Below are 22,143 nucleotides of genomic sequence, written 5' to 3'. Positions count from 1 at the left end.
AGGACTGCAAATCTAAGTGAGGTTAAATTTTGTGTAGGTTTGAAGCCCAGAAGAAAGTGAATGCCATTATCAGCTGATGAGTCTCAAGTTACAGAGGGTCTCTTAAGCTTTTAAGATACTTTTGGGGATTGACATGGACAAGGTGAGTAGTTAAATCTGAGAAAAAGCTTTTATTTTTCTTTCATCTACCTTGTAAAGAAAGCTGAGGAAAAGGGAGGGGAGGAAATCTGTAGAATCAACTTTAAAAGTTGCTAAAGCCATGCAGGAAAAAAAAGATAGACATACTCATAAAAGTATGTCTCATAAAGCGCCTTTTCCAAGGGAAAAAGTATGCACTACAATAAATGATTTTATAAGCTAATGAATCAAGAGTAATAACATAAATTGCTTGATTAAGTGCTATGAATAATATTCTAGACTAAACATTTACCTTTTAACATACATGTCACAAAAATGTACATTACAAAAACTAGTAACTGTTTTATACTTTTCTATTTCAGGTATTTTATAAATTATGTGATAGTTTATGGAATTTAAATATAGGAACATCATCATTCAATTTAACTTGAATGTTTACTGAGAAGCTTATGGTGCCTTGCAGAAACCGTGGAAGAGTATTCTCTTCAGTTTATAATTTTATGGCACTTCCTCCTCAATAGCTCAGTTACGCTCTTTCCCCGGTGTGTACCATACAACCTAACCACTTCAGTTTTTCCAGAAAGACTGCATTCAGAAATCAGAGTGAAAATTTACAGGCAAGTTAGTCACAAGCAACTGTCTTGAAAAATAACTGTCTCATAAAAGGGAGAAGGAATAAATATTCAGAAATAATTTTAATGTTTAATGAAGGTCTTAATTTTCCTCCATGCCTATTTCTCATGTTACTGTGCATCTGAGAAAGGGCAAAAGTTTACATACATTTCTAAGAAACCTTTAAAGCTGCAAAAAAGGTGGCTAAAGGATTAAGGTTATTAAGGTTTGTACCTTTAGCATGAACCCTGCCCCCTCAAGTTGAATAAATATATAATGAGTGATGCAATATACATACTCCACCAAAGGCCCAGACATAAACAAAACCTTCCCGACTACAGCAAGAGCTATGCTGAAAGGAATTTGACTTCAACAAAGACCCTTATAATAAACTTACAATGATCCCAGCCGTCCAGGGGTTTAGAAGGAAGAGGGCACACACCAGAAACGTGCAAGCCAAAACCACACTAATGGATAAGAGCAGCCAGTGACGGAGCCCAATGTACTGCTCCCAGAACAGAAACGGGTAACCATTTGGGTAACTGGAGATCCCCAAGCTGGTGTAGTTACTGCAGATAGCTCTCACTTTCTCGATAGCCTCCACAAAGTCAGCAGTGTCACGCAATCCATTGAGGTAGAAGGGAAACTGAACATATTCTATGGGCTCAGCTGCTGGAACTAGGAAAAGCAAAACTGTGTTAGAATTTGTGTTTGGAAAGAAGATACACAGATAGCATGATTAACAAAACACTGTGGACTCCACAACAAAATGCTTAAAGGTGTTGAATTTAAATTTTACTGATTTGGAACAACTGATATTTCAAAAACTCATCAATAAATTGGAAGCTGAGGCAGGATAAGAGATTACTATATTTTATCATACAATGAAATGGGATGAACACAGTAAACAGCAAGTCCCCAAACAAGTATATCTAATTTAGCAGATATACTTCAGTACACATATTTAATCCTAAGGGTTACAGTGTTTTTTTACTGAATAACTGGCCAAGAGTCCCTAACTGCAATATCAACTTAAACATTTTATCCAAACACTCTTCTTTTATGCAAGTGCACTTCCTTCAAAATCAAATGCGATTTCCCTGACACTAAATGAGGTCCACTGACACAAAAGCAGAGAAAAATTATGTTTAATCAGGCTAACTGTTTTTTAGGATTTCTACTGAATATTCTATTGAATATTTTGAAAGTCCAAATTTCTAAACTATGGGGCAACAAAATAATATGTAAATAATGGTATAGTGGGGAAATACATAAACTTTATCCTTTAATAATCTGGCAAACCAACACTCTTCATAATTCTTTTTGAATGTAATGCTAAAGTCTACTGTGTGAGAAGAAAAAAAAAATCTTCCACAACAAGCATTTTGTTACTGACGTTGTGTGTTCCAGACCCTGCAGGGTCATCCAGATGACTTGCTAAACATGATTTGCCTTATTATAATCTCAACTATAAATTTTCATTAAGACAAGACTTGGCTGACTGCCACAAAGCTCTAGGGTTCAGACAGACTGAAGCACAGCTAGCTAGTTACCCAATCACATTTCCAAGTGCTCCAGTCCTTCCCTGTGTGCCCTCTTCCCTTACACTCTGGTGTCCAACTAGCAGTCCTCCTGAGAAATTGAAAGCTGAAGCAAAGCAAAGCCAACTGGCATCAGTACACAGGAAAACAGTGAGCAACACAGATGTGACTGCTCCCCTTCTTAAGTAGCTCTTCTACTGTATCGCTGTCAGTAGCTTAGCATATGAGCTAACTTGATAAAAATCCCTTATGTATTAAGAAACGAGAATAAACATAATCTCAGTAATGAAATTTCAGAATTACCTAGACAGGAATTTCATGCAATTTCCATGCTTCTTGCACAGACAGAACTACCAGGTGACAGGAATAAGCAATGCTTACTGTTAAGTTTTTAGAGCTTTAAACTGTTACACAATTCATTTTGGAACATGATAAAACCCCTGCATTGGTGTCACATTTCCAGTAGTGCACAGCTCTCCTAAGACTACAGAGGAACACAATATACTGTCCTGGTTACACCTCTGAGCCTTGTGCAGCATCAGCCAACTACATCTTCACTGGGTCCTGAAGGAAGGAGTGTGGGGTTTACTGCAAGGTATGAAGATGAAATGCTACTCACTCCTCAGCCTTGTCTCAGGCATGTAGTCTGCTTTGTCATGGACCCACTCGGGGCGATGAGGCCGGATGTTGGCTTGTGAGGCAGCATAGGCCACAGGGTCATTGCTAACCCAGGCCGTCAGGTAGATGTAGAAAGCATTTGGATTAATGATTCCATCCACATCCACCAGGCGCTGTTTAGTCAGCTGCAAAATGGAAAAAATTAGAAGCTTTTCAGAACAGGTTTTGCTTATGGGCTCTTGCTGTAAAGCTTTCAGCAAACGGCCTGGAGATGCAACACACATACAGGAGAGGAAAAGCAAAAGTGTATGAATCTTCACTTGAAGTGACTTATCAGTAAACTATGTGACAATGAAAAAAACCCTAAACTACAGTGACAGTAGAAAGTGGTTACTTATAAGTTAGTGCTCATATAATATTTACAATAACCGCTAAATCAGCAGACAGTTCCAGAATAGACTAAACCAATTAAATCCAATTCTAAAGGCCTTGCAGTCAAAAGTGAAAAACAACCAAGTTGGAGAAACATATTTAAAATCAGGGGAAGAAAACCTGGCAGGAGTCCCTATACACGTCTGTGTGCAGTTAACCTCTGCTGTTAGCACTGAAGGAAATGCCACCCAGTAAATGGAGGAGAGCTATAAAAATAAAACAACATCTGTATAGATTTTGCTAACACTTGCCTCCTATGACCTATGTATTCAGAAAATGCCCAACCTCAAAAAAGCAGATGAGTGCTCTGTGTTATTTGGGTCACTGTGGCCAAAAAGCATCTGTGGGGTAAGCAGCAGTGGTACATTTCTAGGTTCTCTAGCAAAATCCTGAACAGCTAGAGCTCTGACAGAGGACTCTGTGGGTGAAAAGTATTACTGGGGTTTTTTGTTTTATTTATTTAAAATTCTGGCTCAGCTCCAGTTTCAGGTCTTTTTAATGAAATGAAAAACAACAGTGACAGCAGTTTAAAAAAAAAACAACAACTGGATTCCAGGGATCTGGATTCAATTAGTCCACAGGATATGCAACAACTGTATGTCTTCAAGCTGTCTCTGGAATGGCACAGTACAGCACTCAGCCCCTCTGGGTGCACGGCACTTTTCTCCCTCCCAGGCACAGGAAATTATATCAGCAGCTGCAGTCCAATCGCATTTGTTCCACAGTGTACCTGGTACACTTTGCTAAATAAAATCTCACTGAGGGTTTTTTCTTCAGCTCCCTTTCTTTACTTAATTCATAGCTGAAGCTTCATTCAGACCGGACAGCATGTTGCTATACAGCACTGTGTTTTACACACCATTGTAACTTTGAACAATGTACTCTGTAAATCTGTCACCTTTAATGCCAGGAAAAAAAGAAAGACGATAAGCAGATCTGCCAAGAAGCTCATTAGAAAGACGTTTTTCTGCCTGAAAGAACAGCGAGTCAATGATGACTCTAGAAGAGGGGAAGTCAGGTTATTGCAGAATTTGTTCTTAGAGGTTTTTAATGTAGGGTGTCAAACCTAATGTGATTCCAAAAGGATGGAGCAACTTCAAGTCATATGCTATGATAACCTTGCAAAAGAATCTTAGACATACTTTATTTAGGCATCTCAAACAAGTGCCATTCTTAGTTCTGCAACGGTATAGCTATATTTAGTGATGATGGCACAAAAATGTGATCCAGCATGTAATGACTTCAGTCCCCTTCCACTATCATTCATCGACATTTTTTTTAAAATGTTATGTTTGGCATAAATTAGTAGGAACTAGCAAAACAACTGCAAATGCTAGATTCAAAACCACAGCTGAAGGCTGAACAAAGGTCAGCCCTATAAAGGCAATCTGGTTCAAATCAGGAACAATGCCACTTCGGGCAAAGAGGCTAATTTTGGCACAGGACCAGACTCCATCTACTGTGCTCAGTCTACCTATGGATGCAGCAAAGCATTTTTAACAACCATTTCAGTAGAAACCAAGTGTATCTGACACAGGACCAGCACTGAACACACATCAACCAGTAATAATCAAAGGTAGATATTCCCAGTGTGGATCTGAACATTTTGCAACACAGGTCAGACAGCAGCTAGCAAGTAGCTTCAGCAAAGTCAGTGAGGCCATGCATTAAGGTGTAACTTCGGCATTCAATTATCAAGATGAAAAAAGAGGCTACAACATGTTCCTTGTATCTCCTCCAATTCCTGGTGATTTGTGTATTCCTACATAAACCAGTATAGGCTCTGATACAGTACCTGGCTGATGTCAATGGGTTTTGCTTGGTTCCCTGTTTGTACTAGGAGTTTGTAAGCCAAAACAGCATCATCAGATCCATTTTTGTAATTGTTGTAAGTGATCTTCCCGGTTTCCCAGTCGCTGTCAAATGCATCCTGAAGTCCTGAAGAATTAAGCGAGGCAAGGAGAAGAGAGAATATGCAGATAAGATGTCACTCTTACAAGCAAATTTCAGCAAGAAAATTTAATCTCATTTAGATGCAGTTACTTAGAAAAATAATGTTAAGTGTCTTTCCATGTTGTGCAGACCAGCAGACCTTAGCTAGCAAGCTGCATACACAAGGTGTTAATCAGCTTCCTAAGGACATCTTGGATGGGATTAGGACCTTCTGGTTCTGCACCCTTTGAAAGCAACCTATCACTCTGCTGAAAAGGTATGTGGGGAAGAACTAAGGTTGTCTAGAACAAAAAGTGGTTTTCTTTGTGAACCACAGTTCCAGAATCAGGGCACTCAAAACTCTGTAAGTATATTTGAATTCATCACTTCTTTCATAGACACCATCCTCAAGAACAAAGTCGAAGTCTTGCCCTGTCCTGGATCGTGATAAAACAGAAGAGGGTGGAGTTCAGCCCTGATCCAACTTTCCCTTCTACCATGGACTTAAAACTAGAGGAGGCATTTCAGGTCGTTACCTAGAAAGGAAACACTCTCTGTACTCCCCCTCTGCCTCACCAAAGCCCTGGCTGAGCATGCTGGAGGACACACACCGCTCTCATTAACTGTTCTGGGCTACTGCAGAGCACTGAGGCAATAGCTTCTATGATATAACCAGAAATTCCACTACAAGGGGTAAAAAAAACCACACTCAAACTTTCAACTTCAAACAGCAACTCAGCTGCTCTTCGAGCACAGCGTGAGTGAACACGATTTTGTCAATTTGTTCCATCTGTTCAACTTGTGCAGCTAATACAAGTTGTGAGATCTGCTGCCAGCACATGTAAAGATCACAGCCAACACCTATTCACTCTTGAATTATTTTCCTCCTTGCCACCCTTCAAGGGGGAGGGAATATCTCACAGCACAAATTTGGATCAGATTTAGTACAGGAAGCCACAGCCCCGCACAAGGAGGCTCTGTGCAAGCAGATGACAAACCGCATGTCCAGGGAAAGGAAGGAAAAGGCCAGGGGAGTGGTGGTGGAGGAAATTACTGACCCACCTCACAGCTGCACTGAGGAGCCGTAATGAAAACCGTCATTACAGATTGGATAGGTTAGCTACAGCTGTAGGAAGATAAGAGCCTTGGAAGAGAAAACACACCCGGGCTCACACGGTCTCCAGGCCAGGGTACCCACTGATGAAGCCAACAGGCTGAGAACCAAGGGATTAAGGAAGCCTGCCAGATCTCCACACCAGCCCTCCAGCACCTACCCAGGAAGAGTGGACAAATTGCCATCAGATTTTCTGGCATCACCAAAGGACTTTTTGGCCCCCCCTTTAAAACGCATTGTTTGCTGGTGCCCTTGGAGATAGGAAAACATTGCTTAGGACATGCAAAAATGCCAGTGCATTCCCATCTCCTGTGCCAAGTTAGCTCCACATCAGTCTCTCAAAGTGGACAAGTGATGACATTTGTGTTGTTGTACCAGTCACGCGAAAGATGACATTGTGAGGTTAAGAAAAGGCTGTTGAAAAAGCACATGGGAAAGAAGGAGACCACCAAAGACTAGCTTAACTTACAGTAAAAAATGTCTCCCTTCAGCAGGAGCATACAAATTGCTGTGACAGAAAGCACGTGGGGCAGAGATTTCAGGCTAACTTCCAACCTCTGTCAGGGGGCTCCACAGATACACAGTAACAAATACATCCATTAGGCTGTGACATTACCAGACTGTGGTTGCAAGCTCTCTCGCATCTCCCCAGTTTGTGCTGCTCCTTTTTATATCTTTATTCCTTAGCTGCCTTAAGCACTTTGCGCTCTGGGTTATTTACTTACTGACCTTGCTGAAACTGAAAGTCTGCAGAAAGAACACCAAGAAGCCACTATCACATGTGCTTAATTTCTAAGGAATTTCAAAATTCCAATAATTACAATTTCCTGTAACACTTTGGAATTAATAGCAGAATTGCTACTTTCAAAGCATATAGTACTTTCATTATAAATTGTTCATACCAGTGATTTTAAGAGACATTTAATCTTTTATAAATGGGATTAATTAAAAATTTCTGGGCAGAAAGATAGAAATAAGTTTTTAAACTCTTTCTGCACAAAAGTTGTAAAAATTAAGGGAATTTAAAAAATCTTATATATGGGATTTTTTTTGTATCAGCAGTCCCTTTAGCTTCATTCTTCTTAAGAAAGTGAAATCCTCCAGTATTATGTGGGATGCAGAAATGGGTGTGAGGAAGGAATTCCTACTGACTCATGTGAACAGCTGGCACCATGAAACACCAGATAAGATTACCCTCTGTGAAAACAAACCCAACTACAAGCCACCAGGGAATTCAAGCTACCTCATTTAGATTCAGCCACTTAGAAAAATCATGTTAACATTTCCAGTTTAAATGAATTAGTGTTAACTCTTCTTCTGTTGCATTTTCAGTAACAGAAAATATAGTAACAATGTAAGATACCAGAAAGCAAAATACAAGGGAATCTCTAAAAAAAGAAGTGGGTTAGGTTGAAGGCACTCTACTGCTAGTAAACAAGGAAAAATCTACAGGTAAGACCAATGATGCCTTCTTCATAAGAAATGCCTTGATTCACATGCTGTTGCTTCCCTCATACTGCCAGGAAAACGTGTGTGTGTGCGTGAGAAGGTCATCTTGAACCATTGATGTCTAACACTGAATTCCCAGTCCAACTAGCAGGAATCAGCCACGAACTTCAAGGCTGTCCCTACTTTTATTCCGCAGCTCCTCCACTATGCAAAAATGCATCGGAAGAACTGGTAGAACTGTTCCCATCACATAGAGGATCACCCCTGAAATCAACCTGTACTTCCTTTGTGAATTCTGTTTTCACCTTCCCTCCCCTTTACTTGCTCAGCATCAGCCCCAGTTTTTAATGATCGAGTATTGTTCTGTTTGTTAGTGGCTGCACCTTCAGATAATTCCCTAACTATGGCAAGTATGGCAGCTTTTAGTATAACTGTGCAGTTCCCTCTTATTACATCAGTCCTCTGCCACTGAAAAACATAACTTCTTTCTACTGATACATCTCAAGATCCTCTTTACAGCTTTGTGAATGCAGTACCACACTCTGCAAAGACAGCTCTGGGTCTTTACAAAACAGATGGTTTGTATTAATTGTGGCCCTCTCTGAGAAGGTAGGGAGGAGGGGTAGGGACACAGACATAACTGCTAATTGGTAATCATAATGATTAATTTTAAAGCTGTGGGTGACCAATGGGCCAAGTAATGCTCCTTCTGTCAAAGGGCTGGCATGTCCACTTGAACCACTGCAAGTCACTGCTTCCTGGCATCTCCCTGACTGTTCCAGTGCAATCAGCACCCTATCAGTATACCAGGGTACCAGGAATACTCACAGCTCCTCTGGTTGAAGAAAAGAAGGAGATTAAGAAGAAGGACAGGCAGTCTAATGTAGGCTGGAAGGGGAAATGTAACCATGGGCAATAAGATAATAGCAACACCCCTTCAGCAACAGAAGAACAAATCTGCAGACACTGAGAAAAATCTGTGCAACTGGGGCTATGCCACACAAACAGTCTTTGGCACAAGTAGGTGATTATAAAGAGGACAGGGAGGTATCCAAAGTGGAAGAGGTTTGGGAACACACATGGTGGGCCTGAGAGAGGGGCAATGGGAATATGAACAACTCCTGGAAGCAACACCAAGTGCATTGGCCACCAGCACAAGGCTGAGAAGAAAGCAAGGGCAATGATCCAAGGGCGATGATCCAAGGGCGATGATCCAAGGGCACCTCTTCTGGACTTTACCACTGGCAAACAGTGCTGATGTTCAGCACATTCTAATATGTGGTGATCCTGAACATGATCTCAGATTTCCCTCCCCCTCACAGTTTTAGGGATGCAGGAAGGTGGGAGGGGGGACACTAGACACATTTTTCCTACTGATTTGGAACCACAACAAAAGATATCCACAATAGAAATAAAATAAACAGCAGAGATACAAGAGAATTTGGAAAAACATGCAGAAAGATGTTTGCTTAGAAATCTGGGATGTGTAGTAAGCTTCCAGTCTGGCAAAGTATCTAAGCTATGCTAAACTTCCTGCCAGTAATACCCTCCCTTACACCTCAAAATGCTTATAACTAAAACTTCCAGCAGGCAGACTGTAATGAATGGATCAAATACATTTTAAAAAACAAACAAAAAAAAACCCCCAAAGCTAATATCTGAAATACTACTTTGCATGATTAGTCCGTGCATTACACTCAGAGGAAACTTGATTATTTTATTTAGGTGGATCACTTAGCTGCATCTGATTTCCTAATGCTGTCCAGTGTATTTTTAAAAGTAATAAAATACCCCAAATACTGGCAGATACCTTAATGTTCTCTGAGAATCACTGGCTGCACTGGTCATCTGTAAACAGTTAGGCTTAAAATTTACAGTCTCACTATGTCAGCACAATTTATTTTTCTGTTGGCAAAATCTCCCTGGAGATTATTCCAACAGATAGACAGACGTAGGACAGTACTACTCTTGGGCATAATACATTTGCTGTTAAACTTTCTTGAGTTGTAATAGTACTATTTATTTTAAATACAGAACAGTTATATGTCTCAACATTTATAATTATAATATCTTCAGTATCTTTACTAAGCTGACTTTAATACTATTATCATTATAGCACCTGAAAGGCCATGCCTTCTCTTGCCTTCTCCCACCCCATAAGAATTCAGCACAGAAAATGCAGCACCATAGAAAGAATAAGGATATTTCACTGGAAATCTAGAGTGTATGCTAAGTACCCAATCCATAAAACACATAAGCCACAGTGAATTTTGTTCAAGTCAGGATTCCCAGCAGAAGCCAATAGGATCACTCACGTGCTGGAAGATAAGCCTGTGCCAAAATACATCACTGGACAGGGACTTTTCATTTAGTGTTCTCAAAATACACAGAAAAAATTCATTTTCTGAAGACAGTGGGCCATACTGGCCATTAATTATAAAGCAGCACTCCTCATTAACTGCTTAGAAGTTGGTGGTATGAGATGGCCTCTCATGGATATAAGTTCTTAAAACTTCAACACTGTCTTACTGAGGAGTAAATGACAAAGAATCTAAGTGACCTATTTGAGAAACAGTGCGTCAGTGTGTGAGTCTGGATCAGGACCATGGCATTCTTGCTCTTGCTCACAGCCTTTAACCACTTGACTAAATTTGAAGAGGAGAACATTACTAGTGTGAACAGAGAGTTACTACTATAGAATTGAGAAAAGTTCAACCAGCTGTCTCTTACCTTGTAGCCAGTCTCGAAAGTAGTGCAACCACATTTTGGGAAGCTGCCTATCCTCTTCCAACAAAACATATGTTACATTGCTGAAACTTCTGTGAAGTTCATAAAGTAAGTGCTGGACATTTGGATAGTCTGCTTTCTGTGTCACAATATACATGTTGTAGAACGAAAAGTACTTGAACTGTGCAGCAATGAAGTCATATTCCCGTGTTTCCCGTGGTACAATGTCTGTGAGATCTAGTCCATCTCTCACCCGGGTAGTTCCATAAAGGCTGAGCCCAAGCAAGCCCAGAAAAAGAAAAATAACCACAATCTGCAACAGAAAATGGAAATGAATTTGGATTTAGGTTTAACAATGTCCAAAACTGGCATTAAAGTTTTCTCACTTTTTTTTTTTCATACACCACAAGGCTAAGGTAATTTGTGCTTTATTGAAGGGGCTCTGAATCATGGATTAAAAAGCTGTACCATAATAGAGTTTAAAAGGGGCTTCAGCTTCACTGTTCACAAGCTTATGTTGCTGAAAGTCACTAGAACCCTCAATCATAACTTGTATTTGAAAAGTATGTTTTCACAGCACTCATGAGATAAAGCTTTGAAACTCGCTGTAAAATTAAGAATCTTTCTTCTGAAAGAACTCTATTTATTCCTTAAATTTAATGACACTGCCAGGATGATTTTATTTCTGGGCAAGGTAGAAGTCTGCTTTTGAAGAACATGTAAATCGTTCCCTGCTTACCTTAGCTTTTGGTTTGAGGAGGAATGGAGCATAATGCTTTTCTGCAAAAGATGAGAGCGTCCACTTCGTGCAGGGGGGCTCAAGGCAATGCATATGAGAGTCTGAGAATTGGGAAAGCAAATCCCTCGTCGAGCTTGTGCTTTCTGGGCTCTGGCAGCTAAGATTATCTTGTGTCACTGTCACTGGCTGCACAGATATTTCTGAGCGAGGCTCTGCTGTGGTGTAGTACACCTGCGTATGAGGATCGTATTCTGTGCGCAACTGCACTGTAGACTGCATCGTAATCTGAGTTTCATGTGCAAAACTGTGACTGCTGTATGGGGGTGGAGGACTGCAGCAAGTATTCTCACTTTCTGCATATGCTTGAGGCTCAATCTGAATCACTCTTGTGACACAAGGACTGTAAAAGAAGAGAAAGGTATTTATTTTAATCAAACTAGATAGATCCGCTTCTCTCTGAGATTGCTTCTACTACTGTTAGATGGTTTGTATTAATTAAGTATAATGCTTTGATGTGAATTTTATTCTGCACCTCTAGGAAGTATTTTTCAGAAATGGTTCAAAGTGTAAGACTCTGAAAATATATGCACATTTACTGCACTCAGGAAAGAACAAATCAGCATGTTTGAAGACAGTGATGTCTACCTACACCACTCAATTAATTACACACACTTACCAGGTCGATACCCATGCAGTTGCATGCAGTCTGTAAGCATATGTGTGTGAGGTTGCTCAGCATGTGTCCATGCTGACAAACAAGCTATTTAGATCAAAATGTGAAGACATGACTGACACATGGATTTATTCCATTTAGAATTACTAAAGTAATGGTTAAATAATATTTGTCCCTTCTGGATAAAATCTTGGGACTTTTGGAAGGCAGGTTGAAGCCACTTGCCATACACTGACTGAATGCTTTAAAAATTAAGTAAATATATGCAAGGATTAATTCCTAGAAAGGTTGGGAAGTTTAAAGAGACAAAATTAATGAAGTAATTGATACATTCCCTTTATTTTAGTCTATGCAAGCCCCACACAGATACCCAGTTTATTAAAAAAAAATAATATCAGAGACAAACTTCTTCCAGCAAATGAGAGATTACAAACTCACGATAGAAAACTATCAAATTTCTCACCAAGTGGAGAAATCCTACAAAAACAAGAGGTATTCAGAATGTTGCCTACATAAATAAAGCAAGTTCTCTTCAACTGCATTTCTTCATATGTAAATGGGTACAAATTCTGAGACACATTTGTTGTAACTTTAGGTGAGGGCAAAAATGGAAGGGCTGATAGTCCTGTATTTCTGAGAATCAGAGCTACAAAATTCAAGCACATAAGGCCAACCACTGAAACTATAATTGAATCAGAAATAGTAAATAGGAGTCCTGGCTTGGGATAAACTCCCTGTTCTTGGGACAAACTCCACTCAGTCAAAAACAAATCTGGGAAAGTGCTTTCTCAAAATCTAAAACTATGTCAGCTCCTAGGTGAGTGTCAAAGGCTAACATGACACAAGATGGATACATCCCATCCTGGTTATGATTGTAACATTACATATGTAGAAATATAGCTGACCCCTTCATTGCAGGCAAAAGCAAAAACTAAGGTAGAAAAAAAGCTTAATATCCAAGCAGTGGCTCCACTGATGGCAGTAAGCTGGCACTGAAAGTCTGTGTATAAACTATGTGGAATGGCACAATTACCATTCTAACTTACTACTGCAGACATAACAGAAACTTTATCAAGCATTAGCCTGTAACAATATTGATCATCCTGCATCCCTTGTAGTCCTATGAAAAATTCAGCTAAGGGGAAGTAATTTTACAGTTTATACATTACATATTTAAGTTTACAGGCATAAAAATTAGCACACAGTGATTAACTGCACGTAAGGATTGTCAGTAGGCTGTGTTTTGCAGTCTTTGATGATGACCCAGATCTAGCACTGGACACCTTGCAATGTCCAGTAACATTCTGAAAATACTTTAATATATTCCTAAAGCATGGATGTCTTATCTGCATTCAAAAAGTTGTCCTTCAACACTCAAAATTAATACAAGTACAATGAAGGGAAAGGTATGTTTGTCTGAGAGTGTCAGGCAGACAGACAAAAGTATTTTAACTTTTCCCCTCAAACAGGTGAAAACCAAGGTAGCCAATATAAGTTAGCCAATAGCAATGAAATCATAACAAAAGCATACTGATCCCCCTGCAATGAAGAACTTCCAGTCCTGACAAGGAATGTTAGTACTAATCAGCGACCACAAAAAGGATGTTCCTCATACATCAATCTATCACACATTCTCACCTTGTAAAACAGCAGAATATATCCAGTCTCCTGTCTTCCCGACGGTAGAGGTCCATGCTCAGTATAGCAGGAAAAATCAACAGGACCATAGCAAAGTTGAATACCACCACAACTGCTGCCTAGAAAATAATCAGAGAAGTGAGACTGTTACTAATCTTCATGTAGGGCTTTTCATGTAAAGCTTTGCAAAGCTTTAAACTTCCTTTCAGTTCTCATCCATTCAGCAATTCATCATGTCAAACCATCAGTTGCTTTCAAGCTTTTCCCTGAGAGATACACTTTTACATTCCCATTTCCATCTGGTAGGCCTGTTCTAGTTTCTTTCTTTCTTTTAATAATAAACTTCATATTATTTTCATACATCTGTGCCTGGAGATGTGGTAACGATATTTAAGTGGAAAAAGTCAACAAAACATAATTTTGCATGAGATTCTGCCATACGTAAGAGTCTCACAATAAAAAAAAGCTAGAACCAACAGCAAACCTGGAACTAGAACTGAAGTTCTCACATTTATGGGATCTGAAGTAATTTAAGCATCACAGTAACATCAAAACACATTATCAAATCAGAAATGAAATGAAAGTAAATTTTAATTAAATTGTTCTGTTTAGTAAAATGTTATGCACTTGATGTACTTACTCGAAAGTCTAGCCAAAACAAGCAACATTTTGTGTTCATCAGGGATTATTTTTAAAGGATAATTAATCTTACTTTAAGACCACACAGTAAATCTACATATTAATATCCTTATGTGCTACAGAACTTGATTAATGAGGCAGTCTATTGAAATGAGTCTTAAATTGGAAGAATACATCTTAAATTGGAACAAGAATGGTTTAATTTGTAAAGTGCATATTATGTAATGAAAAAAACCAACCTCCCCACCCACTCCCTTTCAAACAGTACTTCAAACTCTTTCCCACAGAGAGATTCCCAGAGAATCTCTGTAAACATATGTGGTGCTGCATCTATCATCATTATTATTAATAGCATTTATTTGTAATGCAGAATTGTTACGAGCACTAGTCATCACAAAGGGGAAGCTTGGGCACAGATGGGACTGGAAGACAGCTATAAGGGTAGGAGATACACTAGGAAAAAATGATGACAAAAACCCCCTGAAATTGTTATATTTCAGCCATTAGATAAGCAGTAGCCGTATCAATAGCAGGTCAGTTTCATGCTAAAGAGATCACAAACTAAGAAGTGCATCCACCTGTAAACTTCCAAAGTAATGACTGCTTGCATTAGAACAGTCATAAAGAAGAACAAAGGATAAGCTACAAAAATGAAGTCACTTGCCTGCATTAATTAGGCACTCCCTTTTTCCAAAATAAATGAGTGGCTGCTTATGATCTGGAAAAATCAGGTCTCTAAGCTGGCAGCTCAAAAGATGATATATCTAGAGTCCACATTTTTAAAATTCTTGACATACACGTCAAATATGTAACAAAAATTGCCAAAATAATGCAATTTTTATTTTTGCGTCTCTTTATCTCTGAAAATCAAAGTACTAACACATGGAATGATTTGGAGGGCTCTGAGGTTGCTGGAGTATAATAAATATACTGGACATTGCTTTTATTTTTCTGAGAACGACAGAACCAACTAGTTATGTAAATATTCTCTCTTCATTTCAATGGTACATATAGTGTGTACCAAGTGGGTATTTTTCATGGTGTTTCTCTTTTGCTGTCTATAGCCTGCTTAAAGTGAGATTTTGGTCCTGTTAGTTGTCTGTAGACAGAACTACAGACCAGAATTTACTCAGTACTTACTGCCAAATTAATATTTGGCCATCTTTGAGAGAAAAGATCCAATTCCTATTTTATGAGCTATAAATACCCACACAGAAAGGTATGCAAGGTCATAGGCAAAAGTTTAAAATTAAGTGATTTCCTTTTAATCCTCTGTAGAATTAATTGAATCTGTCAGAAAAATAAATGGCTGCTGTTGTAAGCAAGTTGTTTGTTGGACCTACTTCACACAATTGCTTTCTTTATTGGTACTAAAACCAGAGAATGCTGAATCTCCCATATAATATGAATAATTACTTGTGTCTGACCAAGATCTTCTATCAAGGATCGGCTAAGGTTTGTTGAGATTTGGAAAAAACAGCTGAGGCCTGGCTCAATAACTCCTACTGCTCCCAGCATGCTGAAAAATTAATAGAAGTTCTCTGTTCCTGCTCCATGAACTGCAAATACTTACACCTTATCAGTACCCAACATCCTTGAACTGCAAATGCTACTAAACCTAAAAACTAATACTTGAGCATATAGTAGAGATGCTGTTAACATTAGTTATATTCTCATTTGATTTTTAAAGGAGTATCAAAACTAATCCAACAACACACAGCAAAACTGCCTAGTAACGTGTCATCTCTTCAGAATAACTAGATTTTACATTGTGCTGTCATGGTGTTGATGTACTAAACTGAGAGTAAAATATTTTGAAACAATTCTCTCTGTCCTGATTTGCACATAAATAGATTCCTAGAGTGTAACACCAAACTTCTATGGATTGCACACTGTCCCTCCCTCATGGACTTCCCCAGTCCATTTCAAAAGATGCAACTGTTCTCAGCTGTCACAGTTAAATATAGCAAATTATGTTCTTGTATCAGTTCTAATTTGCTGTCTCACCAAAGAACATCCTGTGATTTGATAAGGACTGGGAAGGAAGAACTTGTTGACTCAACCTTTGACCTGACACATCAGCTACTGCCTCCCCTCCCAAACCTGTTTAGACATCTGGTGGCTGGGAACAGGAATGTATGAGGAGATCAATCACAGCAATATAGCCCCTATCTGTAACAATTACATTGACTCTAATCACAGGATTACAGTCAATGCTTAGGATTTTTGGCAACAGGACATCTTCTCTGACCCCTTCAGAGAAGAATGGTGAAATGGAAGAGCAAACGACCTCAGACCTGCTCCTTGAGAAATCAACATAGATCAGAAAGTCCTAGTCTCAGAAAGTCCTTTTTATCCCATAGATAAAAAGTCCTTTTATCCCTAGAAGGGATAAAATGGGGACTACTCAAGGGTATAAAATGAAGGCATCCAGTGAAGTGAGATCAGAGTGTAGTAAAAAATTTCATTAATCTGAACAAAATGTTGGTCACTTTCTGAGAAACATGCTCCTCTTTTTGCAACTTTTCATAATGCACAGCCTAAAAATATTATTGCTGCTGCAGCTACCAATGGAGACAGAAGAATGGCAGTCTGTGCTGGAGGCAGCAAGGGAGACAGGAGCCAGGCTGGTAGGCTGGGGCCTCAATGAAGGTTTGTGCTGGTATGTGCCATTCCTGGCAGCCCACCCAAGGAGAACGGGTGTGCTGCATATCCAGAAGCGATGAACAGACAAGGAAGTCTGTCAGGGAAACTTCCACCCTACTGCTGCCTATCTGCATCTCCCTCCTGACAGTGTACACACTTGTATTGCCCTCCCCCTGGCTCCCAACTCCCCCTGCTCTTTTTCCTTAGGCTTAACTTTGCTTAATAAATTATTGTGTCAGGAGCAGAGAAAAGGTGAGTGACATAAGTAAAAGAAGGGGGACAAACCACTTCAGCAAACTAAGATAACTGAATGACCTTGTTTCTCTTCACAAACTGACCACCACCACCTGGTAAGGCACTTTTACAGTTAGGAAAAAACTTAAAATGAGAGAAAAAAATACTGCTGAGACTTCTGGGGAAAGGTTCTGCCCCTGCTCAGTGAATGCACAGGACTCTTCTGTCAGGGGAGGATGCTTCTGGTGTAAGCAACAACTAGACAAATTCTGAATCTGGTATTAAGGAATCATAATACTGTCTCAGCCTATCTGAGGAAAGAATTCAGCTCATAGTATGGTAGTAGTAGTTACACTCTGATTTGCCTTCCTTCATTTATACTCAAAACAAAGCTACGTTTAAGACAATCCTACTGCAAACTTAAATCTTCCTGGGGGTTTCTCTGATAACTTACTCCTCTGCCCCAATTTTAAGAAAAGTAACACCTCTGAAAATTCAGGACCTACTCCTTCAAAGCCCTCAGCACTCTTACAGCTGATTCTTGTGACCAAGTATTTGGACACATTCAGCAGCTCAAAGCCCTAAAACAGCTTAAAAAGGGCTAATAAGATCAACAAAAAATAATGAAATTCTAACACAATTCCTATCCTATATTTTTTAAATCTCACTTTTGAAAGACCTGTTTTCCAATTTTTAAAACTTGGCAAGAGCTAACTGTAGCAAACTTCTAAGACAGCATGAGACTTGCAGCAGTGTTTGAGTTTCATAAAGTAAATTACCAGCTCAGAAATATCAATGAACTGCTTCAGCTGACAGAACAGAAACTGAGAAGAAATCATTGATATGCAAAACTTGAGTTTCTAAAAAGTTGGGCTCACAGATGCAGGAAACCATTTATTCACCCTCAGCAGCGGATTTATTTTACAGATACTGTGCCTCAAAAATTATTGAAACTTTGACAATTATCTTGCTGTCTTAAGAAAAGTGAATGAAGGGCAAAACACGGCCAAGAGAAATCTTTTTCTTGAGCCCATCTGTTGAAAATTCACTACCTAGATGAGGAGAAGGCAACATCTGTGAAAAGTATATATGGAATTTCATTGTTTTTTAAGTCTTGCTAGGAAGCTATCAAAGACGACACGGATTTCTTGTTTAAACAAATCTGAGAAGGAGGGAGAAGGAGGAATATGACTGTAAATAAAGAAATCCATGTAGAAATACAGACCACCCACCAAAATCTGTCATGGTTATCTGATTCTTAATGCTATAATTAATGTCTCACCTGATTTTGATTCTACCTGGTGAAGACAGGCAAAGCAAGTAATAGATGTTCCTTTCTAACAGCAAAAGATGTTATTTTTGTGGTTCCTAATGTATATACATATCAGTTATGTTTATTGCTGTAGCACCAATAAATCTCCATTACAGGTCTCCAGATGCTCTCTTTTTGCACATTTTTCCATCCCTTATATACACATAAGGCATTATTATGTGCAAGCAAAGAGAAATTAGAAATGCATGTGAAAAAAGGTTAAGCAACTCAAACATTAATTTCTGGACACCTAAACATTTCTACACATAGATTCTATATTAATTGCTGCCTTAAACAGGACTTCAGTTACAATGTTTTTATTCTGAATAATATGAACATGTTCATACATGAATATGTCAAAATCTCACTGGAAACTTATTGTTTGTCATTTTGCTATGCTGACTTTGTTTCATGAACTTTCAGTGACTCAGTCTACAACATGGCAGCAGGAGAAAGAAAAATAGGAAAGTATATTACAACTTATAGTCAATTTACAGTAACTGTTACAGCTGCTGTCTCCACGTATGTTCCAAAGGCAACTTGCCATGTTCTTATGTGAAGTGTAAGAACAGAGAAAGGCTGAGCACAATTTGATCAGATAAGAAAGAATTAATTCTGGTGGCTCCCACTCAACAGCTTAGCAGTGCAATTAGAAAAAAATGGACCATCTCTGTTGAGTATCTTACAAGATGCATTTAGGCTGAAGCACCTTTCATAAAGCACAGGTATCAGAAAGCATGAAAAAACAAGTCTCCTCCTCTGACTCCTAAAGTGAGGATCTCCAGTATCCTCTTACCAGCTTAGGGTGTGTGTTGAATATTTGAAACTGGGCCAAAGATTTAGGAGATTTAGATTTTTAACTTCTTCCAGGAGAAGAAGTGTTGTACTTAAAAAATATTCACAAATTGATGCTGGTCTTTGCCATAAAATAAAAGCATTCACTGTCACATTACCTGTAAGAAAAGACATCTGTGTTTTGGCAAATCAGCAGAGCTAAATACTGCTAATCATTCAAGGCTAATGCAAGAGTCTCTCCAGGCTTGAGATAGGAGAAGCACAATCAACAGCAGACAACAGTTGTTATTACCCAGATCTATGGTAAGCAGTGACCATGTGCTGGTTCAGTGAACTGCAGCAGCACTGAAAGACTTTAAACACTACCACTAACAAGTATCATCACAGTCCTTCCATGATGGGACTATCCATAAGAACTAACAAAAGAGCATATAAACTTACTTGGAGTGAAAATGCCCGTAAAGCTGGAATAGGGATTAAGGCAGCCATAAAGAAAGCAGTAACATTGCTGATAGATGTAAGGGCTACACTTGCTCCTGTTCTCTTCAAACATTCACCTGTTCTGTCCTGAAAAACAAATGACACATCTTAAAAGTCATTTTAAGTGAATAAAGTGATGTTCTGCAAATGAAGGGGTCATCTTACAGATGTAATGTACTAACAGCAAAAAAATCTATACAATGAAATTCTTAATGCAAGTGTGCATCTGAGAGTTATGTGAGAATAAACAACATACTAAGTAGATACACAAATCTACTTCTTCGGGATACACATGAAGATGACACATAGAGTGCTCATGTTTTTTGCAGGTAGAAAACATTATAAAATCTGATTCTAGCTACAGAACACAAAACCAAACAGGCACTGATATTATATCATGGACATCTGTAATTAAATAGAAGGTATCTTCCACTAGTGGAGTGACCCGGTGCTCTCATTGTTCAGACAAAACAAGCTTCTAGTAACAGCACAGAGGGATAACATAACTATACATCTTGAATACGTATGTAACAAAACAGACCAAAAAAACCCAAAACCCTGAGACCACACACAAGAAATGTAGGATCACAGGATAAACATATAACCCTCTCCCAACACAACAGGGTACTTTGAAGTACATGGAGGGTATACTATGGTGAAGCTGTAGAGCCTGCATGCTGGACCATCTAGAAACAGCACACGGAAGACACTGCTTGTACAAAACAGCTTCAGCAAATATAGATGGTTTGTACTTCGGATACAAAACTGGACTGAGGATAAAAAGGTCCATAAAAGGAAAGGATCACAAAAAGTGACAGTATCTGAGATTTTGTGAAATTAATATATTGCACTTTGAATGTCATGGTCAAACAAACATCAGAAAAGAAAAACAAGAGAAAAATATATAAAATAACTCAAATTTAAGGTCGTGACAAATAGATAAAGGTAACAATTGATACAAATAAAAAAAGAATTGTCTGTGTGTAAGCTGCCCTCCTCTTTCTTTTCACTTCAATGTTTTTGTGGTCTTCCATTAAAAGCATTCTACGAGTTCAATGTCAGACTTGTATTTGAGTTTGTTCCCAGGTTTACACTGACTTTTGCTAAAATTTTGGGCACAATTTGGATCATGTGAATTAGACTCTGTATGACAGCAATAAATTAAATTCAAGACAAAATAAATTGAAGACACTTCAAAAAAATTTAAAAATAATGCCAACATTCCTAAATATTCTAGGATAGCATACAGTGACATCATTTCCTATTTTGGCAGAAATAGGATATTCCAGGCCCTAGGAAAAAAGCTATTGAGAAAAAAATTGGAGTTTTTAAATCATGAGTAAATAATTCGGAATACAGGTATCTTTTTCTATATGCAGTCTTTCTCTTTTATCTTCCCCCAAACCCCCATTTTTTCATTACCTCAAAGGGAATTCTTTTGTTCTGCCCTGTTTCACTAAATGCATGTGCCAGAAGGAAAACATCATCTACACCAACTCCAAGAGCAAGAAAAGGCAAAACCTTGGGGAAGAAACAAAAAAAAATCAAGAAGGTTGTTTTGGATCTGCCATACAGCTAGGCATTAGATGTTTAATTAATGCACAAATACACAAATCAAAGAGTACAATGAAAAGGATGCAACACAGCTATCAACTGTAAAGAACTTCAAAACATTTTCAGAATCTGAACCTCCTGATACATTCAGATATAAAGACAAAACTTGCAGATTCTTATGTACAGCTGGATGCCTCCACTCCTATTACGACACACAAAAAAATCAAAATAACCCAAAATCTATTAATTATACAAAGTACATGACTTGCTTTAGCAAAATTTGGCAGCATGATCACTGAATTTCTCACAGCATTAGCTATGAGATAGGAGAAAGGCAGAGATAAAAATTCAGACCCAAAATGCTTTTGCAGCCTTTTTCCCCTCAAAGATTCAGTTGTTTTCATTTCTAACAGAATACATGTAATTTAGCAGCAGACTTATGTCTCCTAAATACCTGAGTTGTGGCAGCATTAAAGGAAATTCCAATCAATGAGCACAGGCCCAATCCTGCAGCCACTGAGAGTGCAACCAACAAGACTCCTGCTAGCCCCACGGCACCCTGAGACTTGGCACAGTCCCACCGCAGCATTGTTAAACAGGCGTAGGCAAGCTACAGCAAGGGGGGAGAGAGGGAGAAGGAGTTGAGGGAAAAAAAAGCAAAATTATTGAATGCATCCTTCTGTAACACCCATTTCTCCCTACTCAACATACACATCTTTACGAACACTTCTGAACAGCACAGATACATCACAGTTGTTACACAAAGGAAGAGGTAACGAGCCTGAGACAGAAGTTTACGATCTGTATTTTTATTTATATATGCCTAAAATGTTCTGAACTACTGACTGGTAACAATAAAACAGATAGTTA

General features: G+C 38.8%; 1 protein-coding gene across 3 annotated transcripts in view; it reads right to left on the bottom strand.

Annotated features, from left to right (window-relative positions):
- PTCH1 (patched 1) overlaps positions 1-22,143 on the bottom strand; it is a 66,143-nt gene that overhangs the window by 14,178 nt on the left and 29,822 nt on the right. For all 3 annotated transcript variants that reach the window (XM_071729991.1, XM_071729990.1, XM_071729988.1), the window contains 9 exons: positions 21,728-21,883; positions 21,142-21,240; positions 19,681-19,806; positions 13,614-13,732; positions 11,303-11,702; positions 10,567-10,876; positions 5,137-5,279; positions 2,911-3,094; positions 1,148-1,428 (listed from right to left, as the gene is read on the bottom strand). In XM_071729991.1, coding sequence (XP_071586092.1) covers positions 1,148-1,428; positions 2,911-3,094; positions 5,137-5,279; positions 10,567-10,876; positions 11,303-11,702; positions 13,614-13,732; positions 19,681-19,806; positions 21,142-21,240; positions 21,728-21,883 — 1,818 coding nt within the window. The remainder of the gene's footprint in view (positions 1-1,147; positions 1,429-2,910; positions 3,095-5,136; positions 5,280-10,566; positions 10,877-11,302; positions 11,703-13,613; positions 13,733-19,680; positions 19,807-21,141; positions 21,241-21,727; positions 21,884-22,143) is intronic.

This window comes from Heliangelus exortis, chromosome Z (assembly GCF_036169615.1).
Source record: "Heliangelus exortis chromosome Z, bHelExo1.hap1, whole genome shotgun sequence".
NCBI classification, from domain to species: domain Eukaryota; kingdom Metazoa; phylum Chordata; class Aves; order Apodiformes; family Trochilidae; genus Heliangelus; species Heliangelus exortis.
The sequence above is the reverse complement of the archived record's forward strand: the minus strand, read 5'-3'. Positions and strand labels throughout refer to the sequence as shown.